General features: G+C 43.3%; 1 protein-coding gene across 2 annotated transcripts in view; it reads left to right on the top strand.

Annotated features, from left to right (window-relative positions):
- Positions 1-17,417, top strand: part of LOC116976427 (WD repeat containing planar cell polarity effector) — a 133,329-nt gene that overhangs the window by 110,440 nt on the left and 5,472 nt on the right. For both annotated transcript variants that reach the window (XM_033026311.1, XM_033026312.1), the window contains 3 exons: positions 10,077-10,245; positions 15,710-15,807; positions 16,748-16,779. In XM_033026311.1, the coding sequence (XP_032882202.1) occupies positions 10,077-10,245; positions 15,710-15,807; positions 16,748-16,779 (299 nt within the window). The remainder of the gene's footprint in view (positions 1-10,076; positions 10,246-15,709; positions 15,808-16,747; positions 16,780-17,417) is intronic.

The raw sequence follows: 17,417 nt of genomic DNA, 5'->3' as shown, positions 1-17,417 counted from the left end.
TATACCCCCCAATGCATGGCCTCCATACCCCCCAAATGCATGGCCTCTATACCCCCCCCAATGCATGGCCTCTATACCCCCCAATGCATGACCTCCATGAACCCCCAATGCATGGCCTCCATACCCTTCCCAAATGCTCCTTCCCCATTTTGTCATCTGACTGAGGTTTCCAGGAGTGGGTGGGAAATACAGAGACTACTCTCTTCCCTTATTTATCTTTCCTTTTCTATGGCAATATCTCAAGCTGGACTACAGGCACCAATAGCCTTCTGCTAACTTAGCAAGTAATCATTCCGAAGACGTAACGACTGTGTTGAATAGCAATGGACAATGGACAACATTGGGACAGGGCAAAGTGACGTGATCAGTCTTTACTCATTGATTTAGAAATGCAGCTGAAGGTTACAAGGACAAGATATTTATTGGTGAACATAATACGCCAAGGTTCAGAATTTAGTTTTGTGCATTTAATTCAGTTTAATTATCTTTTACAGCATGCGTTAGCACTTTAATTTGGACATGGTCCTGTGGAGATTAAATGATCCTTGGATCAGTTGCAATAAGGTGGCATCTGTTTGCTGAACCCGTCTGAAATTCCATTCCATTCACTGCAGATGAATCTATTTTCAGAGGCATTGCACAGTTCATGTCCACTATTATGTTGCTTGTTTATTGTTACCAATATGAAGACCAGTTTCTATGCACGTGGGGTTTCAGCCAAGCGGTTTAGGTTTAGGTTTAGTATTGTCACGTGTAGCGAGGTACGGTGGAAAACTTTGTTCTGCATGCTATTAGATCAGATATACCAGACATAAATACAATCGTCAAACTCAAGGACAAAAGGCAGAGCAGAGGGGAAGATGCAGAGTGCATTGTAGCGCATCAGTTCCAGAGATAATGTCCGCAATGGAGTAGAGGTGAATCGGACAGTACCCTAGCTTATGGAAGGACCGTTCAGAAGCCTGATAACAGAGGGGAAGAAGCTGTTCCTGAGTCTGGTGGTGCACACTTTCAAGCTTCTGTACCTTCTGCCGGGCGGGAGTGGGGAGAAGAAGGAGTGACTGGGGTGGGACAAGTTTTGAATGATGTTGGCTCCTTTTCCAAGGCAGCTTGAAGTGTAGATGGAGTTAATGATGAGGAGTCTGCAAATCATCCCACTTTCCAATCTGCCATGTTCAGAAAAGCCGGAAATCTCCAGGACCTGACAATGTTTCCCCCTCTACTCTTAAGCTCTGTGCCAAACAGCTGACACCGGTCTATACAGACATTTTTAACCAGTCCATGCAAACATGTACTGTCCCAAACATGACAAAGTCTCCACTATTGTCCTTGTACTCAAAAGGCAAGGATTACTTGTCTTAATGACTACAGGCCTGTCGCACTGACCTCTGTAGTCATGAAGACACTCGAAAGGCTTGCGCTGGCCAAGCTGAAAGATATCACGATCCCCCTGCTGGACCCGATGCAGTTTGCATATCGGGCCAATAGATCTGTGGATGATGCAGTCAACCTGGGCCTGCACTTCATCCTACAACACTTAGACCGCCAGGGGACCATTGCGAGGATCCTGTTTGTTGATTTTAGCTCTGCATTCAACACCATTGTACCAGAGCTACTACACTCCAAAGTTTCCGAGTTGACTGTGCCTGAACCCCTCTGTCAGTGGATCACCAGCTTCCTGACAGACAGGAAGCAGCATGTGAGGCTGGGAAAGCACATCTCGGACCTGCAGACACTCAGCATAGGAGCACCGCAAGGCTGCGTACTCTCTCCTCCTCTACTCTCTCCACACCACGACTGCACCTCCACAGACACCTTTGTCAAGCTTCTCAAGTTTGCGGACGACACAACCCTGATTGGACTGATCCAGGATGGAGAGGAATCTGCCTACAGACAGGAAGTGTCACAGCTGGCGTCCTGGTGCCATCGCAACAACCTGGAGCTCAATGCTCTTAAGACAGTGGAATTGATTGTAGACTTTAAGAGAGCACCCCCTCCCCTCACCCCACTCACCATCAACAACACCACAGTCACATCTGGGGAGTCTTTTAAGTTCCTGGGAACCATCATATCCAAGGACCTTAAGTGGGGGGCTACCATCGACTCCACAGTCAAAAAGGCACAACAGAGGATGTACTTCCTGCGGCAGCTGAGGAAACACAATCTGCCACAGGCAATGATGGTCCAATTCTACACGGCCATCGTAGAGTCTGTTCTCACCTTCTCCATCATGGTCTGGTTTGGCTCGGCCACCAAGCACGACATCCGGAGGCTGCAGCGAATCGTCCGATCAACTGAGAAGGTTATTGGCTGCAACCTTCCCTCCATTGATGAACTGTACACTGCAAGGGCCAGGAAGCGAGCGGGCAAGATCATCTCTGACCCCTCTCACCCTGGCCACAAACTCTTTGAATCACTTCCCTCTGGAAGGCAACTTCGGACTGTCAAAGTTGCCACAGCCAGACATAAAAACAGTTTTTATCCACGAGTAGTTGCTCTAAACAGCCAAAAATCTGTAGCCTCCCTTTGATCTGGTATTTTGTTGGTTCACATGCTTGATCAATGGTGTTTTATCATGAATGTTTTATTATTATTAATGTTTAGTGTTTTCTGAGTCATTCGTAACTGTCATTGTATGTCATGTTGTTACTTGTGGGCGGAGCACCAAGGCAAATTCCTTGTATGTGAATACTTACTTACTTACTTCTTAAGGCATTTTGTCAGTAAGAATCCCAACTGATCAAATTGGCTGATTTTATGAATTCATACAAGATCAGCAAAGTTTTTATTTGAGGTGTCTCTGCCATAACAGGCAGGTAAACATGCTCAGCCAACAGCACAGGCAGTAGTTCAAACCTTGGAAACTAATGTTCTGTGTGGTGTGAAATTACTTGATCCATCTTTCGCAGGCTAATAATTTCCCCACCCTTTATAGGAAAGTACAGCATCATATATAATATACAGTACTAGTTTTTTGTCCTCATTGGCAAGCACCAGTCAGTTTCTGTCTTGTAGCTTGCATCATCGAATGGGAATTCTGTGTTCATTTAACCCAATCAGCAGCTTCTCTTTTCTGCACTTTCTTTAATTAAAACAATGTAAAACATTTTATTCAACATTTGTGTGTGTGGGGGGGGTATTAAAGTGCTTTGTTCTAGTTCTCTCCTTTCAAGGTTAAGATTTATTTCAAAGTAATTGGGCAGAAAGTACCTGTGATGTTATTGTCAATAAAGGCATAATTTAGAAATCTCCTTCAGTCAAGCAGGTGACAAATGGAATGCATGTGGTGCCTTTCATTATTTTCCCAAGGGGCAGGTCACTAGATGGAGCTCTTTGTGATGATCAGAGCAAACAAGGGCATTCTGAAGCACTCGGTATAATGTGCTTCCTGTTATCTGTTAAAATACATTTGGACAGGTACACGGATTAAAAAGCTTTAGAGAAATATGGGCCAAATGGGACTAGCGCCTGTTGGCATGGACAGGTTGGGCCAAAGGGCCTGTTTCCGTGCTATCTACACTGATCCTCTGACTTTGGGCTGTAATTCAATCTTGCTTCTTTGAGAGCTGTGATCCCATTTATCATTTTCCACAAATGAACGTCTGGAACTGAAACAGCCAATTAAATCTAAAAATAAAACTTGTATCAGAATTCCCCAAATTTGATGAATAACTTTGCTTTGTCGTTCCTTATTCCTGATGCATTTGGACAGGTTGAATACCATCAATTAGCAATGTTACAACATTTTGAGATTAAATAAATCAAGTCTGTAATTTATCCCATCAGATAACGCATAAAAAGAAGTTTAATTTGTCAGTTAATTCACATTCATATCTTCAGTATTTAAAAGGTTATGGCCATTTTCATACTCGGAACTTGTTCCCTATTGATTTTCCATTGACTTAACACAAAAGCTGTGATCAAGGACAGTCAAATGGCCATAACTTTCTTAAACATTAAGAGAACTAAAAGAAATGTTCAGTTATTATAGATTGAAGCATTCTGAAACAAATATGAATCAATCTTACTTAGATGACTTGAAATTAAAGCATATAATTAGTTAGTTACCTAATTGTAGCTAGTTACAAAATTCAATTACTAGATCTAAACATCTATCAATTTCTTAAGAGTAGATTAACATTTTTAAATAGCCTAAGTGTCCAAATAACATTCACACAATAATTCACAATATATCATAATTTTTAAATCTCATTGTCATGGATTTATAGGCCAAATGGAAGGTTTTATACCTGTAAATTAATGGCCATTTAAATCAACTTGCGAGTGGGTTTTTCTGGAACGCGACCATTTGGAACGTTGCAGTTTGCAATGTTTTAGATCCCCATATCAGCATGGAAAACACTGCCCGTTGGTATGGGGACTAAATCACCGTTTCGCAACTTAAAATATGAACTAAAGGTATCTTAAGGACCACTTTTATACATAAAAATAAACCGCTTTCTTTTACCTGTCACCTACATGAAATCCGTCCCCGTTGTCGGCGTTGACGGCTTTAGAAGCTGATTTTAAAATCACTCCAGCGCTGAACGAGTCGGGCGATTTAAAAAAAAATAATAGACAGAACGCCCGTCGGAACGATTCTTCAACAAAAGCTTGCACTCCAACCAAATATAATCCAGGACAAGGTAAGAAAAAAAACGCGTTTTAACCCCCCCCCCCTCCCTCAAACGCGCCAAAATCGCGCACATGGCCAGTGGCAGAATTGCAGCGCCGCTGAAGGTAAGTATTGTAACATACCTACATCAATGCAACATGTTGTGAGTGTACTTTTTTTTTAAATTTTTATTTTTTGTTAGAAGTAAGTACAATAATGTGGTACCAAAGTACCTAATACATATTGACATGGTACATTTCATGTACAACTTCTTATTTTTAATTTAACAATAAAACAGGAGTAAGGAAGAAAAGAGTAGAAAAAGAGAAATTATCAGAGATTGGTGCGTGAGGTACAGGATACTGAGTAGGATGATCAGCCATGATCATATTGAATGGCGGTGCAGGCTCGAAGGGCCGAATGGCCTACTCCTGCACCTATTTTCTATGTTTCTATGTGAGATATAAAGCTAGCCCGAAAGAAGACAGAAGTAAACAAAAAGGTACAGAAGAATGGAGAGAAGAAAGATAGAGAAAAGAAGAAATAGAGAAAGAGAGAGAAAGAAAATAATTTTTTTTTTAAAAAGGAGATTGAGGGAGATATACCTATTGTACTTGAGCAAGGATGTTGAGAGGCCACAAAGATCAAAGTGAAATAAAGTGTGATTTGCTCAATCTCAGGTATCCTGAACTGACTTTTTCTACTGCTGTTGGATTTGATATCAAGAGGGGCATTCCAAATGTGCTGAAGTATTAATATTGGTATAGGTATCTGGATAGGCAATGTGATGTCAATTAATTTATCAATAAGTAGTACATTTAGATATACTTTTATTGGAATATTTAAATGGTTGAATTGCCGTGGTCAGCTCCACAAATCAGCCACTGGGCACCGACAGACAACACCCTCGGCACAGGGACTGGTGGATACCACAGCTCAATCCACAGGATGTTGATGGGACATCTTACAGAGGGCCAGAGATAGGGTTGACAGCCCCAATCATTTTCCAAAGGTGGAGGAGTCTAAACTAGAGGGCATAGATTAAAGGTGAGAGCGGGGACATTTAAAGGAGATGTCAGAAGCAAGTTTTTCATGGAGAGTGTAGTGGTTTATATGAAACAAGCTGCCAGAGGAAGTGGTAGAGGCAGGTACAATCGCAGTGTTTAGAAGATGCTTGGATAGGAAATGTTGAGAGGGATATGGGCCTAATTAGGAATTATTGGTGTCCGATTAGGAAAAGGGGAGATGCAACGAGATCTGGGTGTCATGGTACACCAGTCATTAAAAGTAGGCATGCAGGTGCAGCAGGCAGTGAAGAAAGCGAATGGTATGTTAGCATTCAGCAAAAGGATTTGAGTATAGGAGCAGGGAGGTTCTACTGCAGTTGTACAGGGTCTTGGTGAGACCACACCTGGAGTATTGCGTACAGTTTTGGTCTCCTAATCTGAGGAAAGACATTCTTGCCATAGAGGGAGTACAGAGAAGGTTCACCAGACTGATTCCTGGGATGTCAGGACTTTCATATGAAGAAAGACTGGATAGACTCGGCTTGTACTCGCTAGAATTTAGAAGATTGAGGGGGGATATTATAGAAACTTACAAATTCTTAAGGGGTTGGACAGGCTAGATGCAGGAAGATTGTTCCCGATGTTGGGGGAGTCACAGGGGTCACAGTTTAAGGATAAGGGGGAAGTCTTTTAGGACCGAGATGAGAAAAATATTTTTCACACACAGTGGTGAATCTCTGGAATTCTCTGCCACAGAAGGTAGTTGGGGCCAGTTCATTGGCTATATTTAAGAGGGAGTTAGATGTGGTCCTTGTGGCTAAAGGTATCAGGGGGTATGGAGAGAAGGCAGGTACAGGATACTGAGTTGGATGATCAGCCATGATCATATTGAATGGCGGTGCAGGCTCGAAGGGCCGAATGGCCTACTCCTGCACCTATTTTCTATGTTTCTAATGCAGGCAAATGGGATTAACCTTAAATAGACATCATAGTCAGCATTTAATGAGTTGGGCTGAAGGACGTGTGACTCTGACTACATTTAATCATTTGTCCATTTAATCATTTGGGGTGTTTTCCCAAATGCCTGACAAAACTGCTTAAGAGAGGTGCCGTAACAAAATAGTTCCACAGGAAGTATTCTTCCCTTCTGTCGTGCCTCTTTACTCTATTCAATTTATCCCAAAGCACTCTACAAGCAATGAAGTGCGCAGGGCATCCTTGTAGTGTGACTTGATCCTGAAGCTGTTCTGACTTTTGGAATTTCAGCATGCAAAGTATTTTGAATTTCACCAGTCGTATGTTTGTTGTGCATGAGAAGCTAGTTGGGGAATGAAACCTAATTGTGGCATTTCTGATTTGATCATTTATTCCTTGTTGCTGCAGCATGCACGTACTGAGATAAGGAATATCAGTGCTGGGGAGTTCAATACTTGTCCCACTATGGCAATCCCAGGGCAGGTAAAATGTCATTGCTTACAGCTGCTTGTGGGAGTGACTCTGCAAACCCATGTCTCCTCTCTGGGTTTGAGGTTACTATTGCAAAACCGAGACTCTACTTCCAGTGGAATCCCAAGAAGTTGCTGAAAAACTTTAACTGTTAACTCTTAGCTTCATTTTGTTTTTTTATTCATTCCTTTCCTTTGGCCAGAATTTGTTATCCTTCTTTTCTCCCTGACACTACGGACTAATTCAAGCAGTTTGTTTATGTGGACATCTGGACTGGACGTAAATGGCCATTCTTCATGTGTGTGTGTGTGATAGATTATTGTGTGTCTGCAGTTTATTCAGGCATCAGCCAGGTACATGGACTTGCAGCAGGAGGGGAGAGTGCCACTAGAGGGCGACCAGGAGCAGGATCCTCACACCAAGTCTGAGCCCACTTGGTATCTCTGCCACTGCCTGCATCAATCACCCAGAGCAACTTGAACCTGCAACTCTTGATTGCAACTGCTCCTGGCATTGGTGCCAAATTATGCCTGCTTTGGTTGAACAACTTTCATGCATTTTAGAAAGTTGACAAAACACCTTTTAGAATAGGAATGCCATTAGGCCACTGCCATGCTAATACATGATACAGCTAAAACTAATTCTGTCCAAAGGAATTAATGCCATTGATGTGCAATAAAATAATGGCTTATACATGTTTTGTCTTCATATAAATCTGTAATAACCGTTTTTCTATATTTAAAAATTCTCCTCAAAAGAATTTACATTTTGGAAACAGCTTTTAAGATTACAGAGAAAGAATGAAAAGTTTAATACAGTTATAGTTACTGAACACTGTGTCTCAGCTGTAATAATGTAGCACCTCAAGGCATTGTCACCGAGTCTATTTCTTGTCTTAATATGTGAATCACTCGATCTGAAGGGAAATCAATGTTGTCAGTTTACACTTAGCACAATTTACACTTAACACTTAGTTGAAGAAAAATTTAAAGTATTTTTACAGTTTCAGCTGTTTCCAGAATATGCCATTTGTAGTCCAAAAACGTTGAGGACTAAAGTTGTGGTTGAAATCTACTGCATTCATTGCTCAATATATGATCTGTTCTAAGTTAGAGACCAAATGCCAATTGAACAATGATTTCAATGGTGTTTTGTCATTAATGTTTTTTCAATGGTGTTTTATCATTAATGTTTTATTATTATTAATGTTTAGTGTTTTCTGAGTCATTCATAACTGTATGTCATGTTGTTACTTGTGGGCAGAGCACCAAGGCAAATTCCTTGTATGTGAATACTTGGCCAATAAACTTACTTACTTACTTGACCTACACTGTACCTGGGTAACATGCATGACTGAGTGTCAGGTTGATTCCTATTTTGATCTTCAGCTCACTCCCACTCTGTTCTCATCATTTCAATAGATGCAAATTCTATGCAGATCAGGCGTAGAAAGCATTTTATCGGGATGCATCACGGCTTGGTTTGGGAACAGCTCCATCCAAGACCGCAAGAAATTGCAGCAAATTGTGGACACAGCCCAGACCATCACACAAACCAACCTCCTCTCCATTGACTCCATCTACACCTCACGCTGCCTCGGCAAGGCCAGCAGCATAATTAAGGACCAGTCGCATCCTGGCCATTCCCTCCCCTCTCCCATCAGGCAAAAGGTATAGAATTGTGAAAAGGCACACCTCCAGATTCAGTTTAAGAAAGAACTGCAGATGCTGGAAAAATCGCAGGTAGACAAAAATGCTAGAGTAACTCAGCGGGTGAGGCAACATCTATGGAGCGAAGGAATAGGTGACCTTTCGGGTCGAGACCCTTCTTCAGACTAGACGTTTCGGGTCTAGACGTTTTGTCTACCTCCAGATTCGGGACAGTTTCTTCCCAGCAGTTTTCAGGCAACTGAACCATCCTACCACAACTAGTGAGCAGTGCTGAACTACTATCTACCTCATTGGTGACCCTCAGACTATCTTTGATGGCTTTACCTTGCACTAAACATTATTCCCTTATCATGTAGCTGTACACTGTGAACGGCTCGATTGTAATCATGTATTGTCTTTCCACTGACTGGTTAGGGCGCAACAAAAGCTTTTCACTGTACCTCGGTACACGTGACAATTAACTAAACTGAAACTGAAACTGGTCTTCCTATGAGATCCACAACAGAGGTTTGACCAATGGCATCTCGGCTTTCAGTTTGGCATATCACAGCCTTTGAACTGAGCATCGAGTTCAACAATTTAACATTATTCACACTGTATTTACCCCACTTTTGACATACAGGATACGTTCATGATTCAGCTATTTATTTAACGTCCCTGCCCTCACTTGTATTCAGATGCCCCTCTTTGTTCTTCCATTCCCCACCTGCCCATTCCTTCCTCAGCGTGTGCTCAGGATTAAAGTGTGCTATTGCTATGCTTCCATAGGTAGCAGTTTTAATAAAAGGTTTCACTTAACTCTTTATTTCCCTCTCCCTTAATTTTTTTCTCTTCATAGTTGTGCTTTAAATTCACTGGAGTTAGGCTTGTATTCACTGGAGTTTAGAAGGATGAGGGGGGTTCTTATAGAAACTTATAAAAGGACTGGACAAGCTAGATGCAGGAAAAATGTTCCCAATGTTGGGCGAGTCCAGAACCAGGGGCCACAGTCTTAGAATAAAGGGGAGGTAATTTAAGACTGAGGTGAGAAAAAACTTTTTCACCCAGAGAGTTGTGAATTTGTGGAATTCCCTGCCACAGAGGGCAGTGGAGGCCAAATCACTGGTTGGATTTAAGAGAGAGCTAGATAGAGCTCTAGGGGCTAGTGGAGTCAAGGGATATGGGGAGAAGGCAGGCACGGGTTATTGATAGGGGACGATCAGCCATGATCACAATGAATGGTGGTGCTGGCTCGAAGGGCCGAATGACCTCCTCCTGCACCTATTTTCTATGTTTTTTTGTTTAAATTAAAAGTTACATTAATCTTTTGTTAATGTGAGATTCTCCTCTAATTTACAGATTCTCAAGACTGCCCGCAGGGTGGAGAAGCTTTGAGAAGGGATGGTGCTGAGTTTCCGCCGACTTCAGTGGAAGTTGAAAGACCAAAGAGTGGGCATGGTTCTCCTGGCTCGGCTGGTAGCGGCAGCTATTTAACGCAGCTTTCAGCACAGAACAGCCCCCACAGCAGGTGAAATTACAGATCACTAACATATATAATTATAACTTAGTCAGCGTGTGTCTACTCTGACACTTGTGAAGTACAAAGTATGTTTACATGTGGCGATATACTGCAGCCACACAGAATGTTGTGCACTTTATGCTTCATCTGTGCACTGTCAAGGACATATATAGTATTTTCTCTGACTGAACAGCACGCAAACAAAAGCTTTTCACTGGACATCAGACACATGACAATTGTAAACTAAACTAAATGTACCTGGCGGTGTCCAATATTGTTTGCATCTGGTGAGATGTTTTGCTCGTTAAACAGTTTGGAGTGCGTGTATTTTGATGCTCGTGACATTATACAGCGTTTTTGCATCCCAGAAACAGACAATTTGGTTGAAAACAGTGCTTTTGTTCCACACTTTGGAAAAGACCAATGAAGGTCCTTTCATTGTCTGGACCTATTGCATAAGAAGCTAAGAAGTAGCTTGCTTGAGGCGTGTGTCCCTGGCGTCTAGTCCATCGCTGAATAAGACCCAGGCTGATCTAACTCTGGCAACAAGTTGAACAAAGGGGACTATGAAGGCATGAGGGAGGAGCTGGCCAAGGTAGATGGAAAGGGATCCTAGCAGGAATCACGGTGGAACAGCAATGGCAGGAATTTCTGGGCATTTCTGAGCAGGATCATTTCATTCCATAAAGGAAGAAAGATTCTAAGGGGAGTAGGAGGCAACCGTGGCTGACAAGAGAAGTTAGGGATAGAATAAAACCAAAAGAAAAGATGTATAACACAGCAAAGAGTAGCCGGAAGCCAGAGGATTGGGAAACTTTCATAGGACAACAGAAGGAAACAAAAAGAGCAATACGGGCTGAAAAGATGAAGTACGAGAGGAAGCTGGCCAGGAATATAAAGAAGGACAGTAAAAGCCTCTTTAGATATGTTAAGGGAAAAAGAGTAGCAAAGTCAAATGTGGGTCCCTTGAAGGCAGATACGGGTGAAATTATTGTGGGGAACAAGGAAATGGCAGGAGAGTTGAACAGGTACTTTGGATCTGTCTTCACTAAGGAAAACACAAACAATCTCCCAGAAGTATTGGAGGACAGAGGATCTAAGTGGTGTGGGAAATGAAAGAAATTTTCATTAGGCGAGAAATAGTATTGGGTAGGCTAATGGGACTGAAGGATGATAAATCCCCTGGGTCTGATGGTCTGCATCCCAAGGTCCGCAGGGAGGTGGCTCTAGAAATAGTGGACGCATTGGTGATAATTTTCCAATGTTCAATAGATTCAGGATCAGTTCCTGTGGATTGGAGGATAGCTAATGTCATCCCACTTTTCAAGAAAGGAGCAAGAGAGAAAACAGGGAATTACAGACCAGTTAGATTCAGATTCAGATTCAGATTCAACTTTAATTGTCATTGTCCGTGTACAGTACAGAGACAACAAAATGCATTTAGCATCTCCCTGGAAGAGCGACATAGCATATGATTTGAATAAATATTTACATTAGCATATATACAGACATAGTGTTTTTCCTGTGGGAGGAGTGTCCGGGGGGGGGGGGGGGGGTGATTGGCAGTCACCGAGGTACGTTGTTGAGTAGAGTGACAGCCGCCGGGAAGAAGCTGTTCCTGGACCTGCTGGTCCGGCAATGGAGAGACCTGTAGCGCCTCCCGGATGGTAGGAGGTTGAAACAGTCCATGGTTGGGGTGAGAGCAGTCCCTGGCGATGCTGAGCGCCCTCCGCAGACAACGCTTGCTTTGGACAGACTCAATGGAGGGGAGCGAGGAACCGGTGATGCGTTGGGCAATTTTCACCACCCTCTGCAATGCCTTCCGGTCGGAGACAGAGCAGTTGCCAGACCATACTGTGATACAGTTGGTAAGGATGCTCTCGATGGTGCAGCGGTAGAAGTTCACCAGGATCTGAGGAGACAGATGGACCTTCTTCAGTCTCCTCAGGAAGAAGAGACGCTGGTGAGCCTTCTTGATCAGAGTTGAGGTATTGTGGGTCCAAGAGATGGTGGGAAAGATGCTGGAGTCAATCATTAAAGAGGTAATAATGGGGCATTTGGATAGCAGTAAATGGATTAGTCCAAGTCAACATAGATTTATGAAAGGGAAATCATGCTTGACTAATCTTCTGGAATGTTTTGAGGATGTGACAAGTAAAATGGATGAAGGGGAGCCAGTGGATGTAGTGTATCTGGACTTTCATAAAGTCTTTGATAAGGTCCCGCACGGGAGACTGGTGACTAAAATCAGAGCACATGGTATTGGGGGTAGGGTGTTGACATGTTAAATTAGTTGGCAGACAGGAAGCAAAGAGTAGGAGTGACGGGTCCTTTTCAGAATGGCAGGCAGTGGCGAGTGGAGTGCCGCAAGGCTCGGTGTTGGGGCCGCAACTGTTTACCATATATATTAATGATTTGGAAGAGGGAATTAGGAGCAACACTAGCAAGTTTGCGGATGACACAAAGCTGGTTGGCAGTGTGAACTGTGAAGAGGATGTTAAGAGGTTGCAGGGTGACCTGGACAGGTTGAGTGAGTGGGCAGATGCAGTATAATATAGATAAATGTGAGGTTATCCACTTTGGTGGCAAAAACAAGGGGGCAGATTATTATGTGAATGGGGTTAGGTTAGGTAAGGGGGAGGTACAGCGAGACCTGGGTGTCCTTGTACACCGGTCACTGAAAGTTGGCGTGCAGGTACAGCAGGCAGTGAAGAAAGCTAATGGAGTGTTGGCCTTCATAACAAGTGGATTTCAGTATAGGAGTAAATAGGTTCTTCTGCAGTTGTATAGGGCTCTGGTAAGACCACATCTGGAGTATTGTGTACAGTTTTGGTCTCCTAATTTGAGGAAGGACATCCCTGTGATTGAGGCAGTGCAGCGTAGGTTCACGAGATTGATCCCTGGGATGGCGGGACTGTCATATGAGGAAAGATTTAAAAGACTAGGCTTGCATTCACTCGAGTTTAGAAAGGATGAGGGGAGATCTTATAGAAACATATAAAATTATAAAAGGACTGAACAAGCTAGATGCAGGAAAAATGTTCCCTATGTGGGGCAAGTCCAGAACCAGGGGCCACAGTCTTAGCATAAAGGGGAGGCCATTTAGAATTGAGGTGAGAAAAAACGTTTTCACCCAGAGAGTTGTGAATTTGTGGAATTCCCTGCCACAGAGGGCAGTGGAGGCCAAGTCACTGGATGGATTTGAGAGAGAGTTAGATAGAGCTCTAGGGGCTAGTGGAGTCAAGGGATATGGGGAGAAGGCAGGCACGGGTTATTGATAGGGGACGATCAACCATGATCGCAATGAATGGCGGTGCTGGCTCGAAGGGCCGAATGGCCTCCTCCTGCACCTATTTTCTATGTTTCTTCTGACATTTCCAGTGTAATGTCTCATCACCATAACTCTTTATATTACAACAAAACTAAATTTGTCTTTTGTGGCCCTGAATCTATTCTTTGGCTCAGCCTCTATTTCTCTCTTTGATCATTCTATTCATCCCCTTAGTGTTTATCTGGTTTTCCTTTGAATCTTTTCACTGTTTCTTAGGTGGACTGGAAGATGCCCTAGGCCTCTGTGGGTCCTGAGGTGGCTGCAGAATCCAAGGGCACGTCCCCACAGGCTGGGGGGTTGTTAGATGGGGGTGTGTGAGTGATCCGCTCCAAGTCCACTAGATGGCTGGGGACATCAGCCATGGAGGGTTGCACATTTTGCTTCACTTATTCCCCCGATAGATTTGGAGTATTTTGCGGTGACCAGAGTCATGGTTCGTCTTCACTGCTCTGAGGTCCTGGAGTAGGTCGTACGTGTTGGCAATTCATGCAGCTGGTGCTCAGCATTGCTGCTCACTTAACCCTTGACTTGATAGCCAGCTGGACACCTTGTTCATTGACTGTAACTCTTCTGAAGCCTCTCTTTGCATCTTATCGATTACCAGGCAGCCTGTGTCTGACAACTACCTCAGTTTATTGTACACAAATTTGAGTTCTTACACTGAACTGGGGTCTGCCATACTTTGTATGCAGCACGTCATTCTACGATACGATATAATACAACACAATAAAACTTTATTCATCCCTGGAGGGAGATTGTTCTGCCAACAGTCACAACATGCCCTCTCTAGCTTCAGATTTTAAACACTGACTGCACTAAGTACTGATTGTTAATATCAGACTAATTACAACAGGACAATGAAGAAACAAAGAACTGCAGATGCTGGTTAATGCATAAAGTGCTGGAGTAACTCAGGAGGTCAGGCAGCATCGCAGATCCAGCACTTTCTGCCATTTCTAACTTCATTGCCTAATCATTTTGTGTTTAAACCCTTTTTATAAATGCATGATATCTATCAGGTCACAGAAATGTTCATTGTAGAATTTCTTCAAATCTTCAAACGTCAACGAGTGTGAATAGCATCTTTGAATTTTCCTTGTTAGCGCTGGATATTGACTGTGAAGTCCTAGCATTGAGGAGCATTATAGGGTGTGATTATAAACATATAGACATTTAGAAACATATCCTTTAAACTGAACGCCTTCTCAAATCACTGTGTGGAAGATGTGTCAAAAATGAACACATTGAAGCATCGTAATAAACTAATCATGAGGCTAGTCTTTGAAAGGCAGAGTTTTTATTTAAAGTCACTGAATCCCTGTTTAGTTCTTTGACACTAAATCTTAGATGGTACTTGAAAGTGCAGGGAATAGAGGGATACTGATCATGAGCAGGCAGATGAGATCACTTTAAACTGGGATCATGTACTGCACACACAATGGAGTCTGATGAAGGGTCTCAACCACAAACGTCCCCCATTCCTTCTCTCCATTCCTGTCTGTCCCGCTGAGTTACTCCAGCATCTTTGGTGAAGAGGAGCCTGTTCCTGTGCTGTACAGTTCTATGTCCTCGTTCAGCTTGCTACACCATCCCATGAGTGCCCTGTAGTTTTGTTGGCCTAACACAGTTCTCCTCACCCTCCTGCCTAAGGGAGTACAGGTCTAACTAGTGGTGCTGTGTGATTTAGACCAGTTGGTAGTTCCAGAAGTAACTGGTAATGTGTCTGTGTTGAGTACTGCCTTGTTTTGTATAATATTACAGATAGCAGGAACGTGGGATTAATGTTGGAACGTGGTTGAGGTTTAACCCTAAGGCATGGCATTGAGTGTTCAGTCCTGAGGTGAAGGATGGGGAGTTTAGATTTCTTACAGGCAGCAGTGGGCTGACATTTGCTGATAGTCACCGGACCCCCGGTTGATGTTTCACAAAATTGTTTTTTTATGAGGATTGTAACAGGTAAATCTTCAAACCAGTTTTCCACAGACAAAACCCTTGGTTGCTTGAAAGATGAATCCACTAAGCTCCAGTGCAGCGTGACCAAGCACCTCCTGAACAGTTGCAAGAATTATTGTGTGTGCTGCTGATGTATTTGCAATCAAGATTGACTGACGTGCGAGCTAATTTCCAATCTCCTCCCTTCAGGTCTTTGTGCCAAGTCCTGAGAGGTGAGACAGAGAGTGAGCTGGAGTACAACACACAGGCCTCAGGCTTGTTGGATCCCTTGGCCTGGGCCCGGGCAGGTAAAGACATTGACCGCTATACAATGCATGTCCTTTATTGTCACGTAGCGGGTACAGTGAAATTCATCATTTACATACATTCAGTAAAACCTTACTGTACCAGCACAAACGTACTTAAATACTGATGAAGGACCTGGGGATTAGCGGACAAGCCCTACGCAAGGCCATCAAAGAAAGATCACGGGTGGCAGAGCGGAATAGCCAGTGGCTCTGGCTGAAGAGGAGAGACCCCATTTGGTCTCCCAAATAACCAACTAGACAGATGCAGAGGGGGGTGGTTCTGGGACGCTGAGCCTACTGGAGACGTCGTGGGTTCAATCAGCGAAACGTCGATGAAAGTAGGTGCCCACTTGATAACCCCAATGACGTGTCTGCCTAGCCTTTCTCTACATCGGAGAAGCATAGGTGAGTGCAGAAGGCTCCCATCACCATCGGGAGTAAATTGATATTTGGCACTTTGGACTTTTAACATCTAGTCCTGTGTATTTGTAAACACAAACATAAGACGAGTACATTACTCTGAGGCAATACACAAGAGTTGCCACCTTTCCACCGCCATCTTACATTCCTGCGGTAAGCAGATGCAAGAATGAAGTCAACTGAGAATTGGGAACATTTGCTACTCTAAGAAAATGTGGTAGCAATATATTTAACCATTCATTAGTTAGGATTCAATCCTTTAAAATGGCCCCAGTTTTTACGCCCTCTAATATTTTATATGTAATTTTATTGATCAGTTTTTTAAAATAATAGCAGAATAATTATATATTCGCTGCATGAAATGTCACCGCTAATAATGGAATGTTTGTTTTCATTTTATTTAATGTATGCACATTTTAAATATATGCATGTTGTAATCTGTATTAAAGTCATTTACTTTGTATCACACTCTCTGAAGTGGCGTAGGTTGAAGGAGAATAATGTGTTGTGTATTTTCAAGGGGACCCTGCTGGTGATGGAGGAGACCCACAGGTAAGATGGTTAAGTCTATGCATGTGGCATGAGGTGCTTTCACATTAAACTGTACAGAGCACACCTTTTAGTTAGGAGTGGGATTTAACTGCGTGATCAGAAACAGACAGCCAGGTGGGTGTGTGATGGTGGGGAGGTTGTTACTGTGGGATGAGAGGGGAATTGGAATCTCTTGTTTGTCTGTGGAGGAAACACAATAATAACTACTTCCTCAATAGTTTGCATCACTCAAAATTAAAGCTGGCATTTATTGGCCCCAGACACCTTGTGGCCATGAAGCAGTGTCTGCCATCACTGCCACAACACTAATATTTGACACATACCCATCCACAGTGAGGGGACTGCCATGAGGGGTTGTTGACACCAAGGTGCGAATCCTTTCCTGATCTGACTCTCTGACTAAATGCCCACCCATTGCTGTTTAACTACAGGCCGGGGACTAACCACAGTATTCAAGTGGTTCTCCTTCCCTTCCTCAGCCCTCCTGCTGTCTCCTCCCATCCCCCAGCCTTCGAGCTCCTCCTCCTTTTTCCTTTCTTCTCCCCGCCCCCCGCCATCCCCGATCAGTCTGAAGAAGGGTTTCGGCCCGAAACGTTGCCTTTTTCCTTCGCTCCATAGATGCTGCTGCACCCGCTGAG

The sequence above is a fragment of the Amblyraja radiata genome, chromosome 8 (assembly GCF_010909765.2).
Source record: "Amblyraja radiata isolate CabotCenter1 chromosome 8, sAmbRad1.1.pri, whole genome shotgun sequence".
NCBI lineage: Eukaryota > Metazoa > Chordata > Chondrichthyes > Rajiformes > Rajidae > Amblyraja > Amblyraja radiata.
The sequence above is the reverse complement of the archived record's forward strand: the minus strand, read 5'-3'. Positions and strand labels throughout refer to the sequence as shown.